Raw genomic sequence first — 24,270 nt, forward strand, 5'->3', positions numbered from 1 at the left:
AAAAAAGGTATGCAAGAAAAAGTCAAGCGGTCATTTTATCTTGCCAGGTGATAATCCATTTGTATGTCATTTTGGAAACGTTAACCGTCCTAAATACAGTTCTCCCAAATGTATTTTGCCAATATATATTTAATGAAATTGTTTAAAAAAAATACACTTTAGAACTGAACTTAGTTGCCTACCACATATAAGACTTTACAAACATTCCACTTAGCTGTTGGCAAGTCAAAATCTAGTTTAGTGGTAATGGTGTGTCAAGTAAAGAACAAGTGGTAAAGACCCTTACACCCATTTGTGAATGTAAATATAGGTCTTCAATTATTCTCACAAACGAATGCATTCGAATGTCAAATTATCGTTAAAGGTTCCATAGTTACCATACAGAAAATCCTCCACAGCTTGGTATAAAGACGTTTATTAAAATGGCATCCATTCTCTAAATATCAAGTTGAATAAACTACGTTTGGTATAAAATAGTATAAAAAATAAAAATAACCTAGACATCAAGAAAAACCAAAACCAGAGAAAAAAAACCACAAAACACAACTTCAAGTTTTACAAATGGAAATCCAGCATCAATATTTACAGATTATTTAAGCATTGGAAAAACCATGATTGGGAGAATCCTTTTACTTTAGGTTACAATTCAGAAATGTGCCACAAAAAAAACCAGTCGCATCACTCCGCATTGAGGTTGCGCAATGATTGATTTGCCAGTGCGTTTTATTGAAGTATCTACTGCTGATTACAGTCACATTGTGCCAATGGTAGAAATCACTCAACTCGCTGCCTTTGCCCATCAAAGATGCCCTAGAGCAGTTCATATACACCAGAAGCAACATTTCAGATAATATTACTTTGGTTTAACACGTAAGCTTTCGCGACCAATATCATCCATAAGAGGATTTTTGGGTTAGATCGCGTAAATAATGTGTCACCACGCAAAGAGAACGTGGCAATTTGTCACATATCTGGCTGTCGCCAGATGAAGCTAGTTGTAATTACTGGTGAAACGTTGTACTCAGATTATAAATGTTGTGGCTTGGCTCTCCTACACTGGTGATTCTGTACTAGTGACGAATTGCCATGTTCTGTTTATGTGACAACCGTTACTAGTTGGCTGTGTTGGGTGGTGGCGGGTTTTAACGACACATATTTATACGATCTAACCCAAAAACCTCTTATGGATATTACTTTGTTACAAGTTGGTCATGCTCCATTATGAAAAAAGGTCAATCTTGCCATTTCATTTTGGCCGCACCCCTTGATTAAAATATCTAAGGTTAACAATATCAACACCGGCCCATGGTTTTTGTGGGACTGTACATCGCATACACTGCCTGGACAAAAATACCGGTAAAAATTTACCAAAAACCCACTAAAGTACTTTCTAAAAACTGAAAGAAATTAAATGGAATAAAACGGTTTAAAAAAACGCCAGTTCTCTCGGGGGGGAAACGAGATAACTTTTCAGGAAGTCCTTAAATTGCCAACAGCTGTGTCTTTCGAGCAAGTGTGCGTATGCGGCCGATGACACTCGCTATAGTCATTAACATGTTCGCTTGCATCTCGTCATTGTTTTTGCTCACGGCCAGTTTTTGCCACCGTCGCAAGTGGCCTGGTCCGATTTAACCTCCAAGTAGTCTACATTGCTGCACTTGTCATCGGAGTGCCCCTCCTCCTCCGAGACATTCCCCTCGCCCCAGTTGTCGCTGTTGTCCGTCACATCGGAAGCCGCATACCCATCCCCACGCTCCCCGCGTCGAGCAGCTGCAGCGTGAGCAGACAGAAAGCGGAGGTTAAAAATTAGTTACCAATGTGCATTGCCCTTTCCTAGAAAATCTGTCGGTCTCCTGTAGATGCCTCGCGGTAGCAAGTGGTCAACATGAAGCCTGTAATCACTCGTAGCCCATCCCATGCGTTGGCATACAAATCTATGGGGCAGCAATCAAAATGAAGCCATGCAGATTCACACAAATTTGAGAATTGTTTGTGGAGGTTTAAAATCATTAAATTAGTATTTTAAAATTCCACGTTGTTTGAGGAAATTGAGCATCTCCCATGTTTGCAGGGAAAAACATCGGCACTCGTGTCCTTGCAGATTTGTATTCAACCATAGACAATATTTTCATAATTTCAGGCCTTTATTGGGTTTCACTCGTTTAAATATTAAGGAATGCCACTCGTTGAGTTTTCATGTAGGGTCAAGAGGTGGTTATAAGGTTCCGGGTTAGGGTTTGGGGGGTAGTAGTACCCAACACTGCTTTTCTTGCAACATCAGCAGGGACAGCAGTGCTCAAGAGTGTTTCTTGTTCTGCATCTTTGGAGATAGTAGTCTTTATCAAACATGGCATCCACAAAGCAAAGAAATAATCACATGGATTACACCCAGCTAGTATGACAGCTCCTTGCATCAGTTAACGAGAAGATTAAGCAAGACTAAACACTTAAAAATGAATACATTTGTATTAACTTTTTTGTACCAATTACACTGGTCAAAAAAAAACATTCTGGTCTGGACTTTTGCAGCTGTTTTAGACTAAATTCAGGGTGCCGATTCCAAATCTGATCTCAGATTTGCTCTATCACATCTCATTTTTATGCAATCGGCATACCCCATTTTCATTGATTTTACCCGAAATTAACTCTGTCACTTATGATTGCAAGTTGTTGCGAGTCAGTGACTGCTTTAGTGTTAAAATATGGTGCTGTATTTTTAGGATAGTGTGTTTATAATATCATTTTATGTAGATATCCACATTAATTTAATATTTTTTTTCTGCAGTTTTTATTGAAAATGCAAAATTTGATATCTCAAAAACCTGATGTGATAGACAAAAACTGATGCCAGATTTGGAATCAGCACCCCAAAATTACCTTAAAACCGTTGGAATACCTTATGCCAGAAAAAGTGTGTTGACCAGTTATCTTTTGCATAAGCACCCATTTTATGAAAGGTTCTCAAGTAGAACTACTTGTTAAAAAAATAGGAAAAGTAGTGTCCTCTCTACCTTTTGCTTCCTTGAAATTATAAAAATCTTCCTTGCACGTAAAATCTGTCGTTTTCTCGTCCTCATCTTCCGTTTGCTGTTTTCACACACGATCACAAAAGCAGACACGCCATCTACTGAAAAACCACACTTTCAAGTAGAAATTAAATGGATTTTAACAGCAGCTTGATAAATCCATACATTTATAATTTCAAAAGTTTGTTTGATAGTGGTTGCATTAAACGGTTAAGTGTAATTTATAATCGTCGCCTATTGTTCATTTGCTTTGAAAATACTTAAGCGATTTCTGATTTCATTGAAGTGTGAACTCTTGAATCACATTGTAGTCCATCGCTGTTCATAAAGGCTCACTTTTGAAATGCATTTTGCGCAAAAGTTATATTTGTTAAGCTAGGCATATTTAGTAGATATTTAGTGGCTATGTTTGGAAGTAATGGTCACTGGGCTGGTCTCCACTACTATCCAGGTCTCAAAGGCACTATTATTCTTTCCCAAACAACATGCTCTAAGCAGGCCAATTCCCCACGCATTGAATCGGTAATGTTTTTGTGGAAATTCAGACCACCTAGATTTTGCCTAAATTGTCATTCAGGCTGGTTAGAATTGACTGCGAACTTGCCCGAGCAGCATCGATATTGGTGGTCAATTGTCACAGACCATACCAGCCTTAGAAAGTATGGAATGGGGACCCAACAAGCAACATCCTCAGGCTCATAAAAATGTAACTTAATAATTAGATTTTTTCCAAGCCTTAAATGCCATGAGAGAACCCGACAGAAAAGAAGCAGACACTTGAAGGGAAGATTCAGCATACGTGGAAATGTCATCAGCATAACAATTGAAGCGGAAAGTTTGCATAAAATATGGCCAAGCCTGGTCTCATATCTCCAAGAGTGGGCCATGGACTTAACCAGAATGTGAATCAGAATGCTGCCCTCAAAGGCTGACAAACTGCTTCAGATCGGAGTAAGAACATTTGATATTGTGCACTCTTATGGGTCCAGTCCATCACGAATGCGCATTGATCACAGGTTGAAGTAGGCTCTCTGAAACAACACTGTTTTGAGTCTGTTGCGGAACTGGCTCAGACTCAGGGATGAATCCCGAACATGAGCTGGTAGCGGTCTTCCAGGTCTTTGGGCCGAAGACCCCGAAACTGCGCTGGCCGTATCACACGTTTACACGCAGGTAAAGGAGTTCGCCACGAGCCACGGATCGTAGTCGATTTGGGTCTGTTAAAGTTGCTACGCACTGATCGGCGAGATAGGACGGAGCAGATTGATGGAGACTCTTGAAGACGAGTAGGCATAACTTATACTTGATGATGATTGCTTGTGTTGCAATCGAAACGTCATGAGAATTTAATTGTTTTATTTTTATTATTTTATTATTTCCCTTCTACGCGACTTTACCGAAAGAACCAAAAATATGAATCCCTGCAGTTACGAAAGCTTTAAATCGAAATTTATACTTAATCCTGTAATTAAATAGGTAGCCAGTGCAGCTTATCGGGTATCAAACTCGTGATCAGATCATATTTACGTTTCCTATCAAACGAGCTGCAGCATTTAACACCGACTGGAGTGGCTGCAGGTAAACAGAGCTGGCACAACCGAAGATGCTGTTGCAGTAGTCCACGCGGCTGATCATGAATGTGGACGAGCATCCTCGCAGCGTTGCGGCCGTTACGTCCGCAAATTTGCGCGCGTTATAAATTGCATGATTATTATTAGAGCACGACGGACTGTGCACAGTTGTCGAAGCTGGTAGCACTGTCCAGTCAGGCGCCCGATGCGAGTGGCAAATGTCCAATTCGCTATCGACAAGGACACCAAGCCATGTATCCTTATCCAACACTGGGATGTCGCAGCCGTCAATGTGGATATGCTCACATTTAACTCTGGAAAGCTGATGGTGGGTCCCAAGCATGATGAATTTAGTCTTAATCGAGCTTAAGATGGTTTGTCATCCAGTTCTTCATGTCGTTGAGATACAACAGGAGTGGAACTTGAGACGCACGAGTCAGCTTTTGTATTAAAGTAAAGTTGTGTGTCATCGCCATATTAATGCACGCCGATACTATGACAGCGGGCGATGCCGATGACAAATGATCCAAATCGGAAAGTGGATACGTAACAATTGGAAGAAAACGTCTGAAGAGGCCGGTGCTTTAAAATGGGAGTAGGTGAAGGAACCGAAATGTTAACCAACACCACTGATCGGACACACCAGGGTCAACAATGGATAAGGTTAGCTACAGGTGGTCCTGGAGTGCGCAAGTCCAAAATATGATTGCAAATATGGGTCAGAGACTTAACATATTGAGTGACATTGAAGCAATCCAAAGTAGCCAGGAAATGCCTAGCAAAATCAGATATCCTTCGATTCTAGTACTATATGCTCAAATGATTGAAAGGCCGACTGGGGGGGGGGGGGGCAGAAGATCAAGACTTTCCCCGAAAAATATATTCACTGGGTAGGGGCCTGGTATTACGGCCAGCTCGGGTGCATGAAAACCCGGGGCTCGCGTGGGGTCCCAAAACCCTCGTCTGTCATAGTACGTATTCATTATTTAAAGAGGAAAGTTCAATTTCGATTTAAAGCTTTCGTGACTGCAGGGATTCATCTTCTTGGTTCTTTCGGTAAAGTCACGTGACTTTACCGAAAGAACCAAGAAGAGGAAAGTTCAAGACAAGTACCACGGATGGAGTGTGAGGGTTGGAGACAGGGTGGGAGATTGTGTGGAGCTAAGATAAGAATCCAAGTCCTGTTTAATACGGAGCTCAGACCAAGGAATCGCCACAATCCATTATGGCAGTGTACTGGCACAACCCATAACAACTGTCGTTTTAACCTAGTCCCAACGTGTTCATACAGTTCCGCAATGCCTCGTGTGCTCATCCTCCACCCGATGTCCGAGCCGCTACCATTTCCGTGCTCGCAATAAACCGCTACACAAACACACAAATCACCTCGTGTGCCCACAGCTCTGCAATCGCACACACGGATTGGTTAGACCTCCTCTTAGCCTGCGAAGAGGAGGTATTATGGCATGCAAAGGTGGGCACTTGGGGCTCCTGGGCTGAGCCCTACCTCTTCTGATCTCTCGCTTCGGTCTTGTCTACCACTCTGTTGCTGCAAGATCCACCACCAGGCCTTAGTCCTCCGCATTGGATATTGCCCTAACAAGAGCACCACCGCTGGTTGGTGCATCTCCTGGCCACCCGTTTGGCTTCTTCTCCGACTAATCTCCTGCCGTAACCTCTCTCGTCCATGACTTCTTTGCTTTCTGCACACCTCTGCTCTCCAGCCTGCACAACCACCAGGCTAAAAGGCTGTTTTTCTTGTGAAAGCGACAGTTGTCCACGGGTGCTCCTGGTTTGATGTTGCACTCCTCTGACTTTGAACCCCTCCATGGTCCATGATCATTCTGGTCTGGCTCAACCCTTTATAGATGTGGTCAACTACTCTTTGCTGCCTTGCCATTGACGATCTTAATTTTGGAGCTTTGACGCATTAGCCTCATTTTGGGGGTGGGCCACCTGTTCCTACTTGGGGCTTAAATTACCCCTACTTGACTTAATCAGCCCTCATGACATCTCTGACAGTTGGTGGCTACTGATTATGTCAGTGGCAGACCTGCCTGGACCAATTCTACCACACTTGGTCAAACATGTAGATACAGTTCAGGCCTGCACTGACGGAGTGTTCATTGACCACTGCGTGACACCTGGTTTCACAGATGATCAGCTGGCTGGTATCATGTCTCTGCGAGGCATAATTATTGTCGTTGATGAACTCATCAACAATGTGTGAGTAGGAAAGGGCCGCAGGAGAAAATTATTGACTCCCAAACATTTGGGCTCCGGCTTCTGACAGTGACCACACAACACGGAGATTGCACGAGGCCACCAAGGTGGTAGTCGTAGGTCTTTGCCATGACCATTTCCCCCGATGGATGTAGGGAAGGCGACAAAAAATCTTCATTTGATGACATTTGGCCTCCAGATCAGGGATGATATGCAAGGATGTAGGCCGGAGACTCAGAAGGACTGCATGGGTGAACATCATCACAGCACGCCATAAATCCGCAATGGTCTAGTTGTGAACAGAGATGAATACCTGTGTTGAAGATTTAACCTCGCCACACTTACAAGCTAGGCTTCTGCCAAGGAAAGTTGGACATGCTGTGTGGCAAGCTGGTCGAAAAACTCTTCAAGCCAGATGCAATCAACGGTGAGCTGGTCACAAACCGAGCATGTAATAATGAGGCGGCAGTCAAGCCCACAGAAGCAGAAGAGCAGCGCCACCCAAGTGATCAAAGGTTGCCTGTCGATAGAGGCTCACCAGCCATGCAGCACAAAGGCTTGCGAGTTGGGTAGGCCTCGCGGACTAAACCGTAAAACTGTTTCATCTAAGGGTCGTGATAGAGGCAGGCAGGGGGTGTCGTACGTAGAGGCTCAGGGGAGGCAGAGCCAGAGGCACCCCAAGGCTGGACCTTAAGACAGGAGCAGGAGGCGGACTGGTAGGTCCGACCACGCACCTATCTCACCTGGAATTATAAATGGCCAGGAAGTCACTAGTGGCTGGGCAGCCTTCGTGGGTCTATGCCCACAGGATATCCGATTAGCACGATTGGCTATGTACGGTGCAAAAAAAGTTCATACATTCAGAGAAGGGAAGGTGTAGGAGGAAAAAACCCCAAAAAGAAAACAGTAAAAAATGTAAAACACAAAATAATAAAAATAAAACCCAGATAAAATTTTAATACGGCTTTTAAAACTGTAACATGTTTACATTAAAAGTTACTTTTCGATTTAAAGCTTTCGTGACTGCAGGGATTCATCTTCTTGGTTCTTTCGGTAATGTCACGTAGAAGGGAAGTAATAAAATAATAAAAATAAAACATAATAAAATAATTCTCACGACGTTTCGGCTACAACGCAAGCAGCCGTCTTCAGGTGAAGAAGCCGAAACGTCGTGAGAATTATTTTATTTTATTATGTTTTATTTTTATAATTTTATTAATTCCTTCTACGTGACATTACCGAAAGAACCAAGAAGATTAAAAGTTACTGTTAAAACAAAGAAATACAAAGTAAGATTAAATAAGCTTTAATAAAAATAAGACACGGTAAGATGACTTAAAATTGTTTAACTACAAAGCACAGAAAGGCATAAGGAAAAAGGGCAGTATGCCCACCAGGATGCGCTCCCGTGTGTCCAATTAACAACGTGACACACTTATTAGGTGGCACGTTATGTCTATGTGCGGGGGAGAAAAACTATTTGGGGCATTCCAGTATGAACATGTTATGACCAACATCATGGGACCTCCTTTTCCAGCACCAAAATATGGGAATAGGTATTCCTCTTTTTCTGTCAACAAAACAGGTGTTACGATTTCGATTTAAAGCTTTCGTGACTGCAGGGATTCATCTTCTTGGTTCTTTCGGTAAAGTCACGTAGAAGGGAAGTAATAAAATAATAAAAATAAAACATAATAAAACAATTCTCACGTTTCGGCCACAACGCAAGCAGCCGTCCTCAGGCGAAGAACGAAAAAGCTTGATAATGTTCTCGTTCTTCGCCTGAGGACGGCTGCTTGCGTTGTGGCCGAAACGTCGTGAGAATTGTTTTATTATGTTTTATTTTTATTATTTTATTACTTCCCTTCTACGTGACTTTACCGAAAGAACCAAGAAGGTGTTACGATGTTAAAACATCAAACTGAAACCTTTTACAAGGAATCATGTCTGCATGAACCACAATACTTGTGGTGCTTGTCCTTGTGCTGTATGCCTTTTGGCATCCTCTGGTCGAACACCGTTTGAGACTAGGCTCAAAAGAAAGTTGTCTTTGGTGTGGACCAATCAGTTTCAAAGACAATGTATATATTATCAGTGTTTTTTGTTTGCATTCTGACTACAAGTATTGTGGTTAATGCAGACATGATTCCTTGTAAAAGGTTTCAGTTTGGCGTTTTAACATCGTAACACCTGCTTCGTTGCCAGAAAAAAATAGGAAAACCTATTCTCATTTTATAACCTATACAAGCGTTGGACTATTGCAAAAACCAGCTCTCCTGCCTGGGTATAGCTGCTGCCTGGGTAGCCGCAAGGATTTCCAGCAGGAGAAAGCCCAAGTTGGGAGTCTGCTGTACCCCCACACTAGAGCCCCCAGTTAAACACTGGTTGCAAATTCAAATAATTTGCACATCTAAGGCCAAGTTGCATACCTATTCATTGGACCTTTCAAAAGAAAAAAACATTAAAACATGGCACATTATATACATCTACCTACTTGACCATTGCAACTTCTTACCTGATCTTTTTCATCTTTTTCTTCATCCACATTCATTTTATCATCAAGAAACGACTTGGATGAAGACGAGGTTGTTTCCAATGGGTCACTGTAGGATTTATTTACCCTGAAGTGATGAAAACAAACCACCATATGAGCCCCCACGTTTTGTGCCCAGGTTCATAAAAAGGATTAGATAATGCACATTTTACCCAAATCTGAATGACGTGCAAGGTGCTCAATATTTTCAACCAATTCAAGTTGCTCTTCTAAACACCAAACATACATTTGCTGTGGTCACTACACACACATAGGATGGGAAAAACAATGGTACTTACTCCTCGGACGAAGTAGTTCTTTTGCTTAATCCTTTGTCGTTTTTCACAATCTCAAAGTCACGCATCCAGCGTAGATGGTTGTGCTTGGCCCCGTAGCGCATATCCCCAAACCAACCAACAATGACAGTTCGCGACAGCTTTGTCATCTCCACCATTTGCGTGTATTCTTCGTTCGTGGGCCATTGCGTTCGCACAAATACAGACTTGAGAATGTTAAGTTGGCTTTGCGTCTTCTTTGTACTGAGCGGAGGAGATGACATTTTGGATTTTTTAGCATGTCCTGGACTGTCATTCGTTTTCTTGGATTCAGTGTCCTTTTTTGTGGTCATTGTCATTTTACCGTTTGCAGAGGGAGATTTATTGCGTTTCTCACTTTTTCGCTTGGCCTTTAATTTCCTTTTGAAAAACAACACTATCTCTTGTTGCCTCAAGTTAGTTACTTCCACAAGGCGCTTAACTTCTTCATTGCTGGGTTTTGGGTCCAGAGAGAAGCTGGCTGAAAGGACTTCCAACTGATACTTTGTCTTAAAGCGTCGCTGCCCTTGTGTGGTATCCGCTGTTCTTGCTTCGAGGTTACCCAACATCGGTGCGTTATTCAACTGACCCTGTGGAAGTTTGACAGTTTTAAGCGACATCGTGCTGCCATCTTCACTGTCTTCTTGGTCGTACCCATCATTGTCATCGTCGTCCTCTTCCAAGTCATCGCTCAAGTTGTCGTTCTCAAGAACAACCTCGATGCTGCCTTTGTCGGGTTCCAATGGTCCACTTTGATTGAGTTTTTCCATAAGTGAATTGTCTGGAACATTTTCAGTCCTCTCCACTTTCAAATGGCGAGATTCAGCAAGCTCCGCGGTGGCAACGTTCTCCTTTGGGATCCCGCGCTGCTGCCGCTGATCAGTAAACCAGGCCTCGACCTCACGACGAGTCAACTTTGTCTCTGTGTGCAGTCGTTCCAACTCGTCCTCCAAGAGCCACGGCCATTGCTCAAAGCTGGACTCCAGCACCGCCAACTGCACCTCCGTCTTTTCCTAAAGCGCAATTTTTAACATTGCTTCATTTACCGACCAATGCCCCACTTCCACTGCTTTTGTGGTTCAAATGTTTATATATATGTTCCTTATTTGTATTAGCCCATTTTTTTTTTGACAATCTTTCAACAGACCAAAATATGCTGTCACAATAACCAAAAGGAAAAAGTAACATCATATGCACAGAAGCTATCATCCTGTGCCTCGTTTATACACACTAAAAGCTTTGCGCTGGCACCAACCGAAACCAGAGGGGCTGGGTCAGAAAGCCTGCATCCCACAACAGCCTGGTCGTGTCTCAACTGATCCCCATGAAATTCCAGGACCTCAGCCACTGGTTTCATTCTTAAGCCACGCTACACATTTAAGTCCTTTTATTTCCTGTAATTGACTGTTGCAATTGTTACCTTTGGAATCAGAATCTTAATTTACAATAGAACAAATCTGATGAGCTACAAAGATAATGCTTTGCAGATGTCCATTTGGGGTGGGTGAGCATATTACATCAATTCAAATACAAGAAAGGTTAAACAATCTTGAACTTATCAAAAATGGAAAGATCATTTGTATCACTTCCTGATGCCCACCCCCCCCCTGGCCAAGCAGAGTAGTATGGTCTGGAGGGATCAGACAGGTGAGGGATGAGGCCAAGAAGTGTCATGGATCACAAGAGCATGAAGACTCAGGCCAAGGGTGTGGCTACTGTTCTGGGTTGTTATTGGACTGGCATGCGATTTGGTTCTAGGGTGGTAATGGAAATGAGGTACTAGTCTCCTCCCATGATTCTCAAATGAAAAGGCACAAGTGACTGGCACCAGGAAATGTTTCCCGGCCATACTGGCAACATGAACCCTACATGTTCTACAGTACAGACTACAAAAAGCTGCACCGCACTCAACTTTTGATTATCCATGCTCATGGGTAGGAGGCAAAATCCTGATTAATAAAAAAAAACGCGAATGTTAATATGTAAATTAGGTCAACATGTAAGTATTGTTTACCTACCTAGAATGGGAGTAATGTGTGGTATATTTTTTTACTGTATCTTAAAGAAAAAGGTTTACTTGACAATTTTATTTGCAGTCCCGTAGGCACCAGACGCTTGACGAGAAGCGCATCAACCGAAACAGGACGTGTAAAAGGCGTGAATGGTTAGGCATCTCCGATTAGCACGGTTGACCGAGCGGTGCGAAAAAGTTTAACATGCATATATAGGCATCCCCAGTAATCGGTTCAAGGATAATCGAGAGATAACTGTACATAAAAAATTCCAATGGCAAGATTTTGAAAAAGATGTCACCTTGAATTTAGGTGGAGTGAAATCAGGAAACATGTTTATGTAGTAGTTTCGCAGGTATGTTGATGCCGTTCTCACATTTTCAGATCTGCTTTGTGTTACATCACCATCACTCAACACCTTTGGCAAGGCCGCTTCCTTGGCAGTTTTATTTTCCGATTCCTCCAACTTGATATCAGCAATGTTCACCGGAAGATTCACTGCAACACACACACACACATCTATATTAGAGGAACCTTAGTTTCCTCTGATAGTGGATTAACAAAAAAAACGTAATTGATTGAAAATGAGGTGTAAAGCTTTACTCGAATACAAAAGCACTTCAATAACATGGAACTTTATGTCTATATTACACAGCAATACTAATGTTTTTCACAACCCGAGTAAAAATCGCAAGGCAAGGATGGCTTTTAGTCAGAACAAATTATATCTCTCGATTTAAAGCTTTCGTGACTGCAGGGATTCATCTTCTTGATTCTTTTGGTAAAGTCACGTAGAATGGAAATAATAAAATAATAAAAATAAACATAATAAAATAATTCTCACGACGTTTTGGCCACAACGCAAGCAGCCGTCCTCAGGTGAAGAACAGGTCTGTCGAGAAGACTGTCTTCGACAGACCTGTTCTTCACCTGAGGAGACTGTCTTCTCGACAGACCTGTTTTCTTCACCTGAGGACGGCTGCTTGCGTTGTGGCCGAAACGTCGTGAGAATGATTTTATTATGCTTTATTTTTATTATTTTATTATTTCCATTCTACGCGACTTTACCGAAAAAACCAAGAAAATTATATCTCTTTCACATGAGAAATATGCCAAATAATGAGTTGCAACTGATTCAATATGAAAATAAAATTTACAAATACCGGCCTTAAAACACCTCCATGTACTATTAAAACATGTTAAAACATTATGAAACAAATCAAGGGCTGAGAAATATACATTGAATGTGGAGAATTGCACCACAAACGTCACAGTTACAAGTCACCGATGTATTAACAATGGAAAGAACAGTCCAATAAGATACAAGCTAAATATAATTACATCAAAAATAACTCTGGATTACTACAAGATGTTACAATTATTTAAAAAGTCAAGAAACTGAATTTTATTTGGCAAGCCACTAAGGCAACCTCTTTATCCTCAACCCCACAATCACCGTTCCCAATATGCCAATAATACTAATCGTTCTATGTGCATCCCCGTTTGTGCGACAAGGTGAGCTTTGACATTACCTGAGTTCTGAGAGTCTGTTCGCTGATGCTGGAACCATTTAATCACCTGCGAAGGGGTCAGGTTTGTCTTCTTGCCGAGTTCTTGGCAATCCTGCTTGCTGGGATACTCATTTTTTATAAATAATTCTCGCAGAAGTGTTAACTGCTCTTGTGTTTTCCGTTTGGATTTCTTGCCATTGGTGACACTTTGGGGCAGGTTCTCTTCTGCTTTGCGCTTCTTGTTCACAATTAAAGTATCGATCACGGGCTGTGGAGTTGGGACCACAACAGTGGTTTTTGTTTGGCTCGAACTCGATAGTTTATCTTCTGTTGCCGGCCTATTGTCATCACCGGTTTCTCTGCCATTTTGCGTGGATGAATTTTCAGAGGTGAAACCGGAGTCGCTCTGTACTCTTCCCGTGGTGCGCAAACAGTTTGTGACGAAGCTCTTTCTCTTTATCCTTTCCACCTCCTCGGGTGTCCAACTGATCCCATTGAGGAGACGCTGCGCCATAAACCACATAGCCACCTCCAACTCGGTGTGACCTGTGACGACCGCCAAATAACAGATCTCGGTCCTCAGCGGGTAAGGGAACTTCCTTAGCGAATTAATAAGGTAAGGGTTTAGATCCATGGCAGGGTTGTAGGATGGAATACTGTTTGAAGGTATGGAGATGGTCAGTGCACACTCATCACTCAAAGAGCTGGTTTTGTCCAAGTCCTCATCCACACTGGACGCGGTGTGAACGTCTGAAAAACTATCCGAGATCTTTTTCAAGGGTTCTTTTTCCCCATTCAGTGTCGGGTCGGCTTTTGACGATTGTGGTGGAGGTTGTCTTTGATACCCATGTTTTATGTTCAAGAGAGGTTCTACTTCAGGTGGTTTTGGAGCAATTGTCTGATAAGTTCGAATTTTCAGCTCTTTCTGAATGGGGATTGTGTTTGCTCCTATAGCGGTTCTCAAAGGTTCAACATTCATGTTATTCTGAGCAATAATTTTGCTACTCAGTACATGAGCGTTGAGTAGCACTGCGTGATTCACTACATTGGCGGGAGATGTAGGTGTTGCCATATTCATCAGTCTAGTGTTTGGTGTAGATGTGTCATTCACCGCTTTAATGTTAGGTGTAGATATTTTGTTATCCACCAAATGAGCTCTATGGGCTGATGATTTATTCGTCACCTCCAGTGCGTTCGACGCACGCGGAACATCAGAAGCTTTCCGAGGTTCATTTTTGCCAACTTGTTTACCTCGATGGTTCTCAACTTCATCATCGCTGGAATTGCCACTTATCATCCCACCGTCGAGCGGCAAAAATTGCGCACTTATTTCTTTGTTCTGTGCCAGTACATTGACCGCAACACGCTTGGCAGAAGAGTGTTCTCCCTTCTTGGACACTTCTGTTGCCGTCGTCTGCTTTGGCACCTCAGGTTCCTTGATGCAGGTAATGCAAAACATAAAAGTAAATAATTTGAAAAATGCTCATATATAGGTCAACACAGTGGTCAGTGACCAAGCTGCTTCCATGCATACCTTGTATAAAATGTGTCCAATCGTACTTTATACACTTTCCTCTTGCCGAGAAGGCATTTGTTGGTATTTTGTTGCAAACTTAATTTTGCTGCATCCTTGAAATCAAGAGCAGTGAATGGGTCTTAAGATGCCGTTTTGGTTAGAAATTAATACTACACACACACGCCTGTTTAATTCGTATTATTCAGAGTGCATTTGTGCACAGCCAAGCAGCATCTTCACTATTTGCAGAATGAAGCGTTGTCCTCAGGCCGCCGCTAAGGCTTGATTAGCGGACAGTCATCACAACTTTGTCTATAAACATGCCTATAAGACCCCATATGTTATGTTACCAATGCCCCTTTTTCTTTGGAGGTACCAATTACTGGCAGTTATCTATTGCTTTAAATAATCCTCTTGCCACTTATCTACCATTACCACAGCGAACATTCCTTGCCTGTTTTTTTAGGCTAAAGAGGACTCTTGACAGATCTTTACAGTATCTCCAAAACATTATTTGGCTTTATTTTTGTAAATATAAAAGTTTGGAATATAATGCTTGCTCGTGAAAAAAATGGCAGATATAGGTGACAATGGGTTGGGTTAGTTCCGTTCATTAGAAAACTATATTGTGAAGTTGAATTTGCTTCCTGATGTAAACATATGTTACCAATTTGGCTGTGCAGGTTAAGGTTGTAGAAAGTAGGCAATGAAAGTGCAAAATTTTAACATGTGAATTGTTTTCCTCTTTTGTAAACGATCATAAATGCGTATGGTTTAATTTATTAGGACGTTTTATATTTCAACTTTCCCTATGGAAAAAGGTGTGATGACCAAAGAAATGTGGTTTTATAAATTGTTTTCCAGGGCAATTGCATTAGTGGAATCGGGTGAGAGTAAAATATTTACTTAAAGCTTTTGTGACTGCAGGAATTCATATTCTTTGGGTCTTCGGTAAAGTCACGTAGATAGGCTCAAAGAAAATAACAAAAAATAACAAACTACGCCGTTTCGATCACAACACAAGTGATCGTCATCAGGAGGGAAAAACGGGGAGAAAGCTGCTGAGGTAGTCTGCCTTTAGTTATTTTTTGTTATTTCCTTTGAACCTATCTACGTGACTTTACCGAAAGACCCAAAGAATACTGGTCAGAGTAGTCCCAAAAAAATATTCACAGAGCCCTGGCAATCCAATGAAAAATGAAGGCCCACTCCATGCAGTGTCGGCCATGGGGCTCTGATGGACCACGTTGGTCAGCGAGTCGGATATCACTTGCTATAGATGTTAAACATGGCCAGAAGATCAAACTTAGGTCGCCGTTTTGAGAGTGCAGTGTGCCAACCACTGCATCACCGCTTCCTCCGACTGCGACTACATACCGAGTTAAAACGTAAATTGAAATTGCCTATTGGAGGTCACTGTTCCATACATCGCTGTCTCGTAACAATTCCCATGCTACATTTATTGTCACAAGATTTTCTTCCCCACAAATAGCAACAACTTAAACATAGCATTAACTCAAGAGCTCTTGGAAAATAAAGTTAAAAGTAAAATGTTACCACAACTTTGAGGTTTACGCTTTATATGTACTCGTTTAATGGAAGAACATTTACATTTTTAGAATCTTAAAAGTATAATACAGGAACACCTGGCCAAACACGGTTTTATCGTATGCGTTTTTCGATGACACGGTTTCCTAAGAAAGGTCTGTTTTCCAAAACACAGGGGTGGACGTTTCGGCTTTGCGCGGTTTTACGCTGCTTAAGATTCTCATCTCCACGTGTGTCTGTACTCCTGCTGCGTGACATGGTTGTATTATACAATATTGTATATGATATCTTGTCACCATCTTCCCTCGTGCACACACATGCATGCGGTCTCATTTTTTTTATTCTGGCCCCAAAGTGTAAGTTGAATGGTGGTGATTGTAGTCAAAAAAAGCAGAGAAAGTGCACTTCTTGCACCAGTTATTTTGTGAGCTAGGTTTTGCAAGAGGTGAGAGTGCTGCATCCATTAGAGGGTACCACTGGGGTGAATGAATCGACTTTGAGAGAACAATTAAAATAATCGGAGAACTAGACAACAATCCCATGAGAACATCACCTTCACCGCGAGTTTAAAAACATCACTTTCACTTATTTTAATTTATTCCACGTATTCATAGATTTTATTATATTTATACGTGCAGGAATACCTTGCACTTTCGTCTGGTTAGGGACCAGAGCATAGACAAATGTCAAAAATGGACGAATGTTTAGCCTTGCTCATTAAGTTTGATTATGTCAATCTTTTCTTGCAAATTTAGAACCTTATAGGTTATTTTAGCTTTACCATCACCACACTTAGGACTCATCATGAATATATTAAAGCAGAAAAAATAAGTATTTTACAGTAATCACAAAAATAAGCACAGTATGAATACTGTACACGTGTTTAATGATCATGAAAATAACTATGGACACTGTAGTATTATACTGTTATCACTAAAATTATGATGAATTGTTTACAGTATAATCACAGAAATAAGTACAGTATTTATAATATGAACACAAATATAAGAGATGCTCACTAAACGACTTCTATTCAAAGACTGAACGAAAAAGATGGCGCGTGGCGCGAACGTCGTGGAAGGTTTGGGATGAAATCCGTCGAATGAGGAAAGCACGTGGACGACATTTGAAATGTGGTTATAATTGAAAACGGCCGAAAGAGCGAAATTCAAGTGGACAAAAGTCAAGATATCGCTGTACATTTTTATTTTTTTTAACGTGATACCAAGTGGGGGGGTAAAAAAATTATTAGGAACATAATACCCTGGTGTACGGCGAAGTTTTCCTCTTACGTGGAATGGAAGACAAGTGTGTGTAGCAGCTGCGTGTAGATCTTACCTTTTCTGTCCGGACGCGAGAGGGATGGGAGGCGGCATTGTGCTCTATAAAGCCTTCATAGCTTGGCGTGCGAAACTTGCATTGGCGGCACACGTAGATCGGATTGGGCACCGCGGTGGGATGCGCTCTCTTTAAATGGTCCGTAAAGGCTGGCAGGCCTTGCGCTTGGAAGGAGCAGTGCTTGCACACGTAAGTTATCCGAACATCGGTTTTCACCAATGGATGTTCTTTAATGTTCTTTGCAAGCTCCCAGTCTGCATTATTTCTATCACTGGACCTTGCCTCTGGATACTTAAAAGTTGCTCCGGTAATTTCGACATCGTCCACATCCGTGTCATCAATAAGAATCACTGCATGCGGTGACTTCCTTCGCCTTCCCATCTATGGTTGAAGAACAATTAAAAACACACATGACAGGAAAAAAAACTGTGCATAAAAATATTATTCTAAATTTAAAAACAACATGTTAATCAAAAGCTGTATACAGTTATGTATATTTTAAAATATAAACACACACGAGCTTTAACGACCAATATTATGATTCATAATAGTTTTTATTTAGATTGCTGGTGTTTTAATTCGTTACATTATAATAAAAAATGAGTTGATGACGTGCAAATGGTACAAGTTGGTTAGTTGTTATAAATGTAGCAGTTCAACTGAGCCAAAAGCTATAAAGTGAGTGGTGCCCGAAACGTAATTATAAATGATTTAATCAACCATATTATATAACACCTAAATTCGTCACGAGCCAACTCCTGCCATTATTAAATTACATTACGTGCATAACTGCCAATGATGACATGGCATCTACTTAAGGACCCGGATCAGGCAGCACTTTCACCTGAGATCTGAGCTCTGTTAACAACCTGATGATGCTGGATGTAATCTCCAGTGAAACCACTGTACTCATGAAAATGTTGCGAGGTGACGCTTCAAACACCATCATGCTGACTGGTTATAAATTTGGCACATTTGATCGTGACATTTATGAATTCGTTGTCATATGGAGGATCGTTTACACGCATTTTTACATGACCAAACCCAAAATATAGCAATTATGAATCATATTTTTTAATGTTACGAAGTGCAATTGTGCAAAAACAAAACATCTCTGAATAAATATAATACATAAAACATTTTAAATACACGAAATTTAGTTTACATCTTTTTCGCCAATACAGTACAAAATACTGAAATTACTGCATAATGCAAGCACTTAAAATGGACAAACGACTGAAATGGTTGGAAACGTAAATTTTCTCAAAGTATCATCTTCAATCACGGAACGGTTGAAAGGACCCCATGGATACAAGTTTATATTTGAGATTGTGACCCAAAGAAAGTCATAGATGGACCTGAGATTTTACGGAACAATTGCGGCATACCAATGCCCACTGGAATGGATCGAAACAGGGCAGTCACGGGGAGAGGTTCTAACGTACCAATGTACAATGAAAACTGATTCTGCCATCACATTAATTAGATCTTGAAGCTTTGTCGTGGCAATTTCATTTAAGAAATCAAATAAGCCCCCAAAAATGAAATAGGTCACTTTCAATCCACTGGTGGATAAAGGTATCGCCACGACATCCCACGTGATCCTTTGATGCCACATCCCATGTGGCTTCTGAGGATGAGATGATCTCTGCGGTGGTGTTTGTACTCTAGGGCAGTGGTTCTCAAATGGGGGTACACAGAACCCTGGGGGTACTTGAAGTGAATTATAAATGTTAAATTATAATCATACATGAGTCATTGGTGAATAAGCATGCATTAATCTGGCAATATAAAATAAATATGATAAAATGTTAATACATATGGTAATCTAGAACGATATAATATACCTTTTTTAAACTCATTGGACGCAAACAGTAGTTTTAAAGAGTAACCAGCGGCGAGCGTAAAATAAATGACGTTATATATGCAGAGCATCCGTTGCATTTTTGTATTCACTTGTAGTTTCTAGCTACTTAGGATGCCTACGTGACTTTACCGAAAGAACTAAAGAGTATGCTCAAAATATTCCTGTTCATTATACATACCGTTATTTCTCAGAACCATGTTGGGTCAGGCAAGGGAGTACTCGGTTGAAACAAAATTCTACAAGGGGTACAGTCGCCAACAAAGGCTAAGAACCACTGCTCCAGGGCTTGTTCCCCCTTTTCCTGTCACTCTGCCCATCAGCTAGTATCCCTTCATGGGAGGCGTGTACTACTGAAACCCATTTACTTTCCTGAATAATAAACATCTCTTCAATTCGAATTTGTTCATCCACATTTTACACAGGTGTGTCTTTGCTGAATGAGCATTCTTTATGAAAATTCGTGTTATAACGAGCAATATGAATTGAGCCCGATTTGTTCGCAAAACGAGCAAATGTTCACTTAACGAGCGGAAACCGATGGCTCAAATGCGTTTTTGGTCGTGAGGGAAATGGGCCTCGTGGTAGCAGTGTAATGGGTGGGCATGGAGAGCGGCAGCGTAGAAGTTCGCGCGCAGCGCCACATACCCGGCGACCCAAGTTAAATTCCGGCTCACGGCCAACACCAGCGACGATTATCTGAACCGGTCCTGAGTCTCCGCTAGGTCGACTCAGCCTGCTGCAGTGTATAAACATGACCACTAGGGATACAATGGTGGACGGGCGTGGTACTGGCTACCCACCCCTCGTGTGCCGAACTGGCCTTCGTAGGTGCTCGCCAAAAGCAATTGCCCCAAGTCTGTGAAGGCTATATGGGGGTTATTATAATGTGGTCGCTATTGTATTTCATGTTTTATGATTTTTTTTTGTATTTCTCATGTAATGAAAAGTTGTTTAAGAGAGGAACATTTTGGGGTTGAAACGTAGCTCAGCTGTTTTTGCAGAACGTATCTAGCTCGTTAAGCGAGACATGCCCGTACCGACCAAAAAAATGGGTCCCATCGATGTTACTCTTTTTATCTGTAATTCTAAGCACGCACCTCTCCATGTTTCCCTGTACACTTGAGCTCATTACATTTTATTTTGTCAGTCCACGTTTCTGATCCACGTCATGACTGGTAACGTCCATAGATTTAAAAAGGTCTTCTGGACACATTATTTACCATTATGAAATACCCCCGCACGAGTCTTTTTCAACATTTTGATCCCAGTGTGCCTTCAAAGATTGAAAACCTGAAGGCGCGCACCTAGGAAGACACACCGAGGTACAGGCAGACTTTGCCTTGCTTTCAAGATGCGTTTCCCGGAGACGTGAGCGCTAATCGAATCAGCGCAATAAGGAGTCATACTATTGTATGGGGATGCGTTCCCCACAAGCATTATTCCTTTCATATGAGTAGTAGATGAACACTTCATTGGGGTATCGGTAAGTACTAATACAATTGGAAAATATTTTACAAATAAAAATATTTATTTATTAAAACGTCAGTATTATGTACTGTATTCACGAGTGCATTCTGGTGTACTCCTACAAGGTACCGGTAGGGGACGAGGATGGAGAGACTGCAGCGCTGCTAATCCGGGGCATTCTCAAGAGACAGTTCCAGGACCTCGGTGATCTAAGCGATGTCCTCAGCCTAAATTTGTGGCGAGGTTTCTTTTAGGTGAGCCTGAGACTCTATCCTAGTCTTGTGATTTCTCATCTGTTTCTTAATTTTTGGGGGGAAATGTTCAAGGACATAGAGCACTATAACAAATCAGGGTTCTACCGAGTCGCGCTAAACGAGGTCTGCCTGTACACTCAGATGTGACATCCAGTAGTATTCTAATTTTATTTCAAAATTTCTTCCCCCCCTATTTTATTTTGTTGAACAAAAGATAAAATGGCGCCGCTCCAGGAAGTAGGGCCAGAGCACAAAAAAAAACGCGTAGACCCTACCAGGAAACGAGTCGCGTATCCCCCAAAAGTACTTAGTACAAAACCCACTAATCTACGCGTCCCAACCATTTCACAAATAAGGGTGCATATCAGTGGTTGCTAGGGATTACGTCATCACTCCCATTACACCAGCCAATCAGCTACTAGAAAATCAATCCTGATGCAACACAGCTTCCGTTATTGCATCATTTCCCTGTGCAACATGACCACTGTCATATCAACTTCTTGACTGAGGGTAAGTTGTACGTTTTAAAAAGTAATGATTGTGTACATTTATTTGTGCGATTGTATGAGAGTGCGTGTAATTGTTACTTTGTGTAAATTGTATGTGATGGTATACGCGTTTGTGTGTGCGCGTGTTTGCGCAGGCATGTTTCGATGTAATTGTAAACTTAAGGTTGCTGTACCACTCTTACATCTCACAGAAATGCATTCTCGTTGCCTATATCCGGTAGAGAATCAAAAACGGGAGAAATCTTGGCCTACGCAATTTATAACCGCGCAAGCCCTTCGGTACCCGGGCGCCAGATTCTTCGTGGACCTCGCCGCTGCCAAATTGGAGCAGCGCAAAAAGACATTTCAAAAGTATCGTTCTTCAAACTAAAGTCCTAACTTTTCCCAATGACGAGGGGAAAAGCAGTCAACATTAAAATTCAAGTTTCCAAAGATTTAATTTCAACCCAAACCAAAATATATCAATTTGGCCTCGTGGACCTCAGACATCGCAACCGCCATTTTGTGTCAGTTGGCAGCCATTAGGAAGCATAAGGGGTGCAACACTTTCATTAGATCTTCAGCACTTCAACAGCCGTGGTACCTTTTTTTTAAACACAAGATTCTTTTATTTGCCTTCTTAAGAATGTGTAACGCCAGAAAACACCCCCCCCTCCACCACATTCCATCCCTCGTAAATATAAAAAACACGCAAGAGTCTCCTTCTTTTACCCCCCTCGCCTCCCAATAATCTAGACCGGGCCTCAGGCTTGGGGGCAGCCCTTTCCTCGCGAGCGTTTTAAAATAAATTAAATCCCCACACACGGCACGGTGAAGCAGACAACAAATAAACACGGCGATATAAACCCTCCCCACCCCCCCACCCCCACCGACGACGCGTTAATTCACAGGCACGGCGTAGCACGAAGCAGCCTCGTACCTTCATCGCGGCTGCGTCTTCTTCGCTGGTGACGGACCCCGCCATGTTGAGGCGATTCGCGTCCTTCTCTTCTTTGTCTTCGCGCGGTCTTTTGCCCCCTTAACCTCCACCACCACCGGCTACATCGCAAACATTTGCACGAACGACGCTTCTAAACGAGGGCGAACATTACTAAAAAAAACTCGCGCGCGAACGCCTCGCAAAAGTCTGTGCCGCAGTTTAAAAAAAAAGGTTTGAATTAAAAAAAACAACCACCACCACCCCCAATCCTGTCAACTTGTTCACGTAATGCGATCGATTTGCGAACACGGCAAAAGCGCGCGAAGATGCAGCCGCGAGTTTGCTTTGTAATCACCCCCCCCCCACCACCACCTCCTCCCTCCTTAAGGCGACTAACTTTGTTCTTCCCCCTCAAACCTTCGCCTCCATTTCTCCACCACCACCAACCGCAACGAGGAGAACAGCGGCCTCAAAGGAAGAATGAGAGGGGAGAGACCACGGGGACGGGGAGGGGGGGGGGCAGTGGCAACGAACGCGGCAAGATTCACGACCATAAAAGAACGAGGTGGGTGATTAGAGAGGGGCGAAGACGAAGTTGAGGCGAGTGGTGGTTCGGGGCAATGGAGAGGGACGAGTTAAAGCGAAGCCGGCGGGTTACCTAAAGCAAGAGAGGCCTCCCCCCTCACTCACTCCCTGTGTGTGTGTCGCTGCCTACGTCACGTCCTGCTCTTAAAGGGACACCAGCACCACGTTGCCCGCCCGCTCCCAACAACATTCAGTTCAATTTCATTTATTTGGTGGTATAGCCCTGTGAGCCATTCGGATCTTGAGTCGGGTACAACCGCAATAAAAAACTAAAACGTGAACAATAAAACATCTTAAAGTGACTGTGTGACTATGGGCTAATAGAAATCCAAGGCAAGACAGCAAAATATTGCAGAAAAAGCACCGTAATCCAATGCTGTGTGCAAAAATCCCAGTGGGATGCAAGTCAAACAACAATAACCACAAGACAACTTAGATTAAGGCCATCAGTCTAACTCCGTACTACAACAAACAAACATTGCCAAACCAAAAAACTTTCAAAATCACCAAAATAAAGCCATAAAAGCAATGTAACAGTGATCATAGAAACTAGATTTGAAGTTTTCGTGACTGCAGGGATCCATACTCTTTGGTTCTTTCGGTAAATTCACGTAGGTATAATTTTATATATATAATGACAACACGCGTTACAATTATATATAGTACACATCAACACGCGTTACAATTATATATATAATTTTCTACCTACGTGACTTTACCGAAAGAACTAAAGAGTATGGATTCCTGCAATCACGAAAGCTTCAAATCTCGTAGATAGGTTCAAAAACATTTTTCTTTTTTAGAAAAAATTACGACGTTTCGACCGCAACACAAGCGATCGTCATCAAAAAAGTGCCTACATTATTACAGACTAATTCAGACCTTATTGGTCACCCCGTGCTCTTATCAATCTCAACGTTCATCCTACAAAGTTCCATCACAAGGGAGAAACACAAACAAATAGACACTAACATTGTTTTCCCCGTATTGAAACGGCTGTACGCCGTATGGACCTGAAAACCCAATTTCCACGTACAAGAATACGGGTAAACCGTATGGGTTGACAGGTATTGTATA

At 42.0% G+C, this 24,270-nt stretch overlaps 1 protein-coding gene across 3 annotated transcripts; it reads right to left on the reverse strand.

Annotated features, from left to right (window-relative positions):
• Positions 1–688: 688 nt before the first annotated feature.
• LOC144735228 (uncharacterized) lies at positions 689–23,309 on the reverse strand. 3 transcript variants are annotated; one of them, XM_078617711.1, is made up of 8 exons: positions 22,609–23,309; positions 17,593–17,973; positions 13,212–14,625; positions 12,056–12,177; positions 9,653–10,680; positions 9,336–9,441; positions 3,012–3,087; positions 689–1,770 (listed from the first exon to the last, which is right to left on the reverse strand). In XM_078617711.1, exons 1-8 carry the CDS (start codon positions 22,651–22,653, stop codon positions 1,586–1,588), a joined length of 3,357 nt encoding a protein of 1,118 aa, XP_078473837.1. In that variant the 5' UTR covers positions 22,654–23,309; the 3' UTR covers positions 689–1,585. The 3 variants fall into 3 exon arrangements, with proteins under 3 accessions (XP_078473837.1, XP_078473836.1, XP_078473838.1); XM_078617710.1 differs by having other exon boundaries at positions 11,981–12,177; XM_078617712.1 differs by lacking the exon at positions 689–1,770 and adding an exon at positions 2,126–2,336 and having other exon boundaries at positions 11,981–12,177.
• Positions 23,310–24,270: the final 961 nt, after the last annotated feature.

Source organism: Lampetra planeri, chromosome 54, assembly GCF_965212315.1.
Source record: "Lampetra planeri chromosome 54, kcLamPlan1.2.h2, whole genome shotgun sequence".
NCBI classification, from domain to species: Eukaryota; Metazoa; Chordata; class Hyperoartia; order Petromyzontiformes; family Petromyzontidae; genus Lampetra; species Lampetra planeri.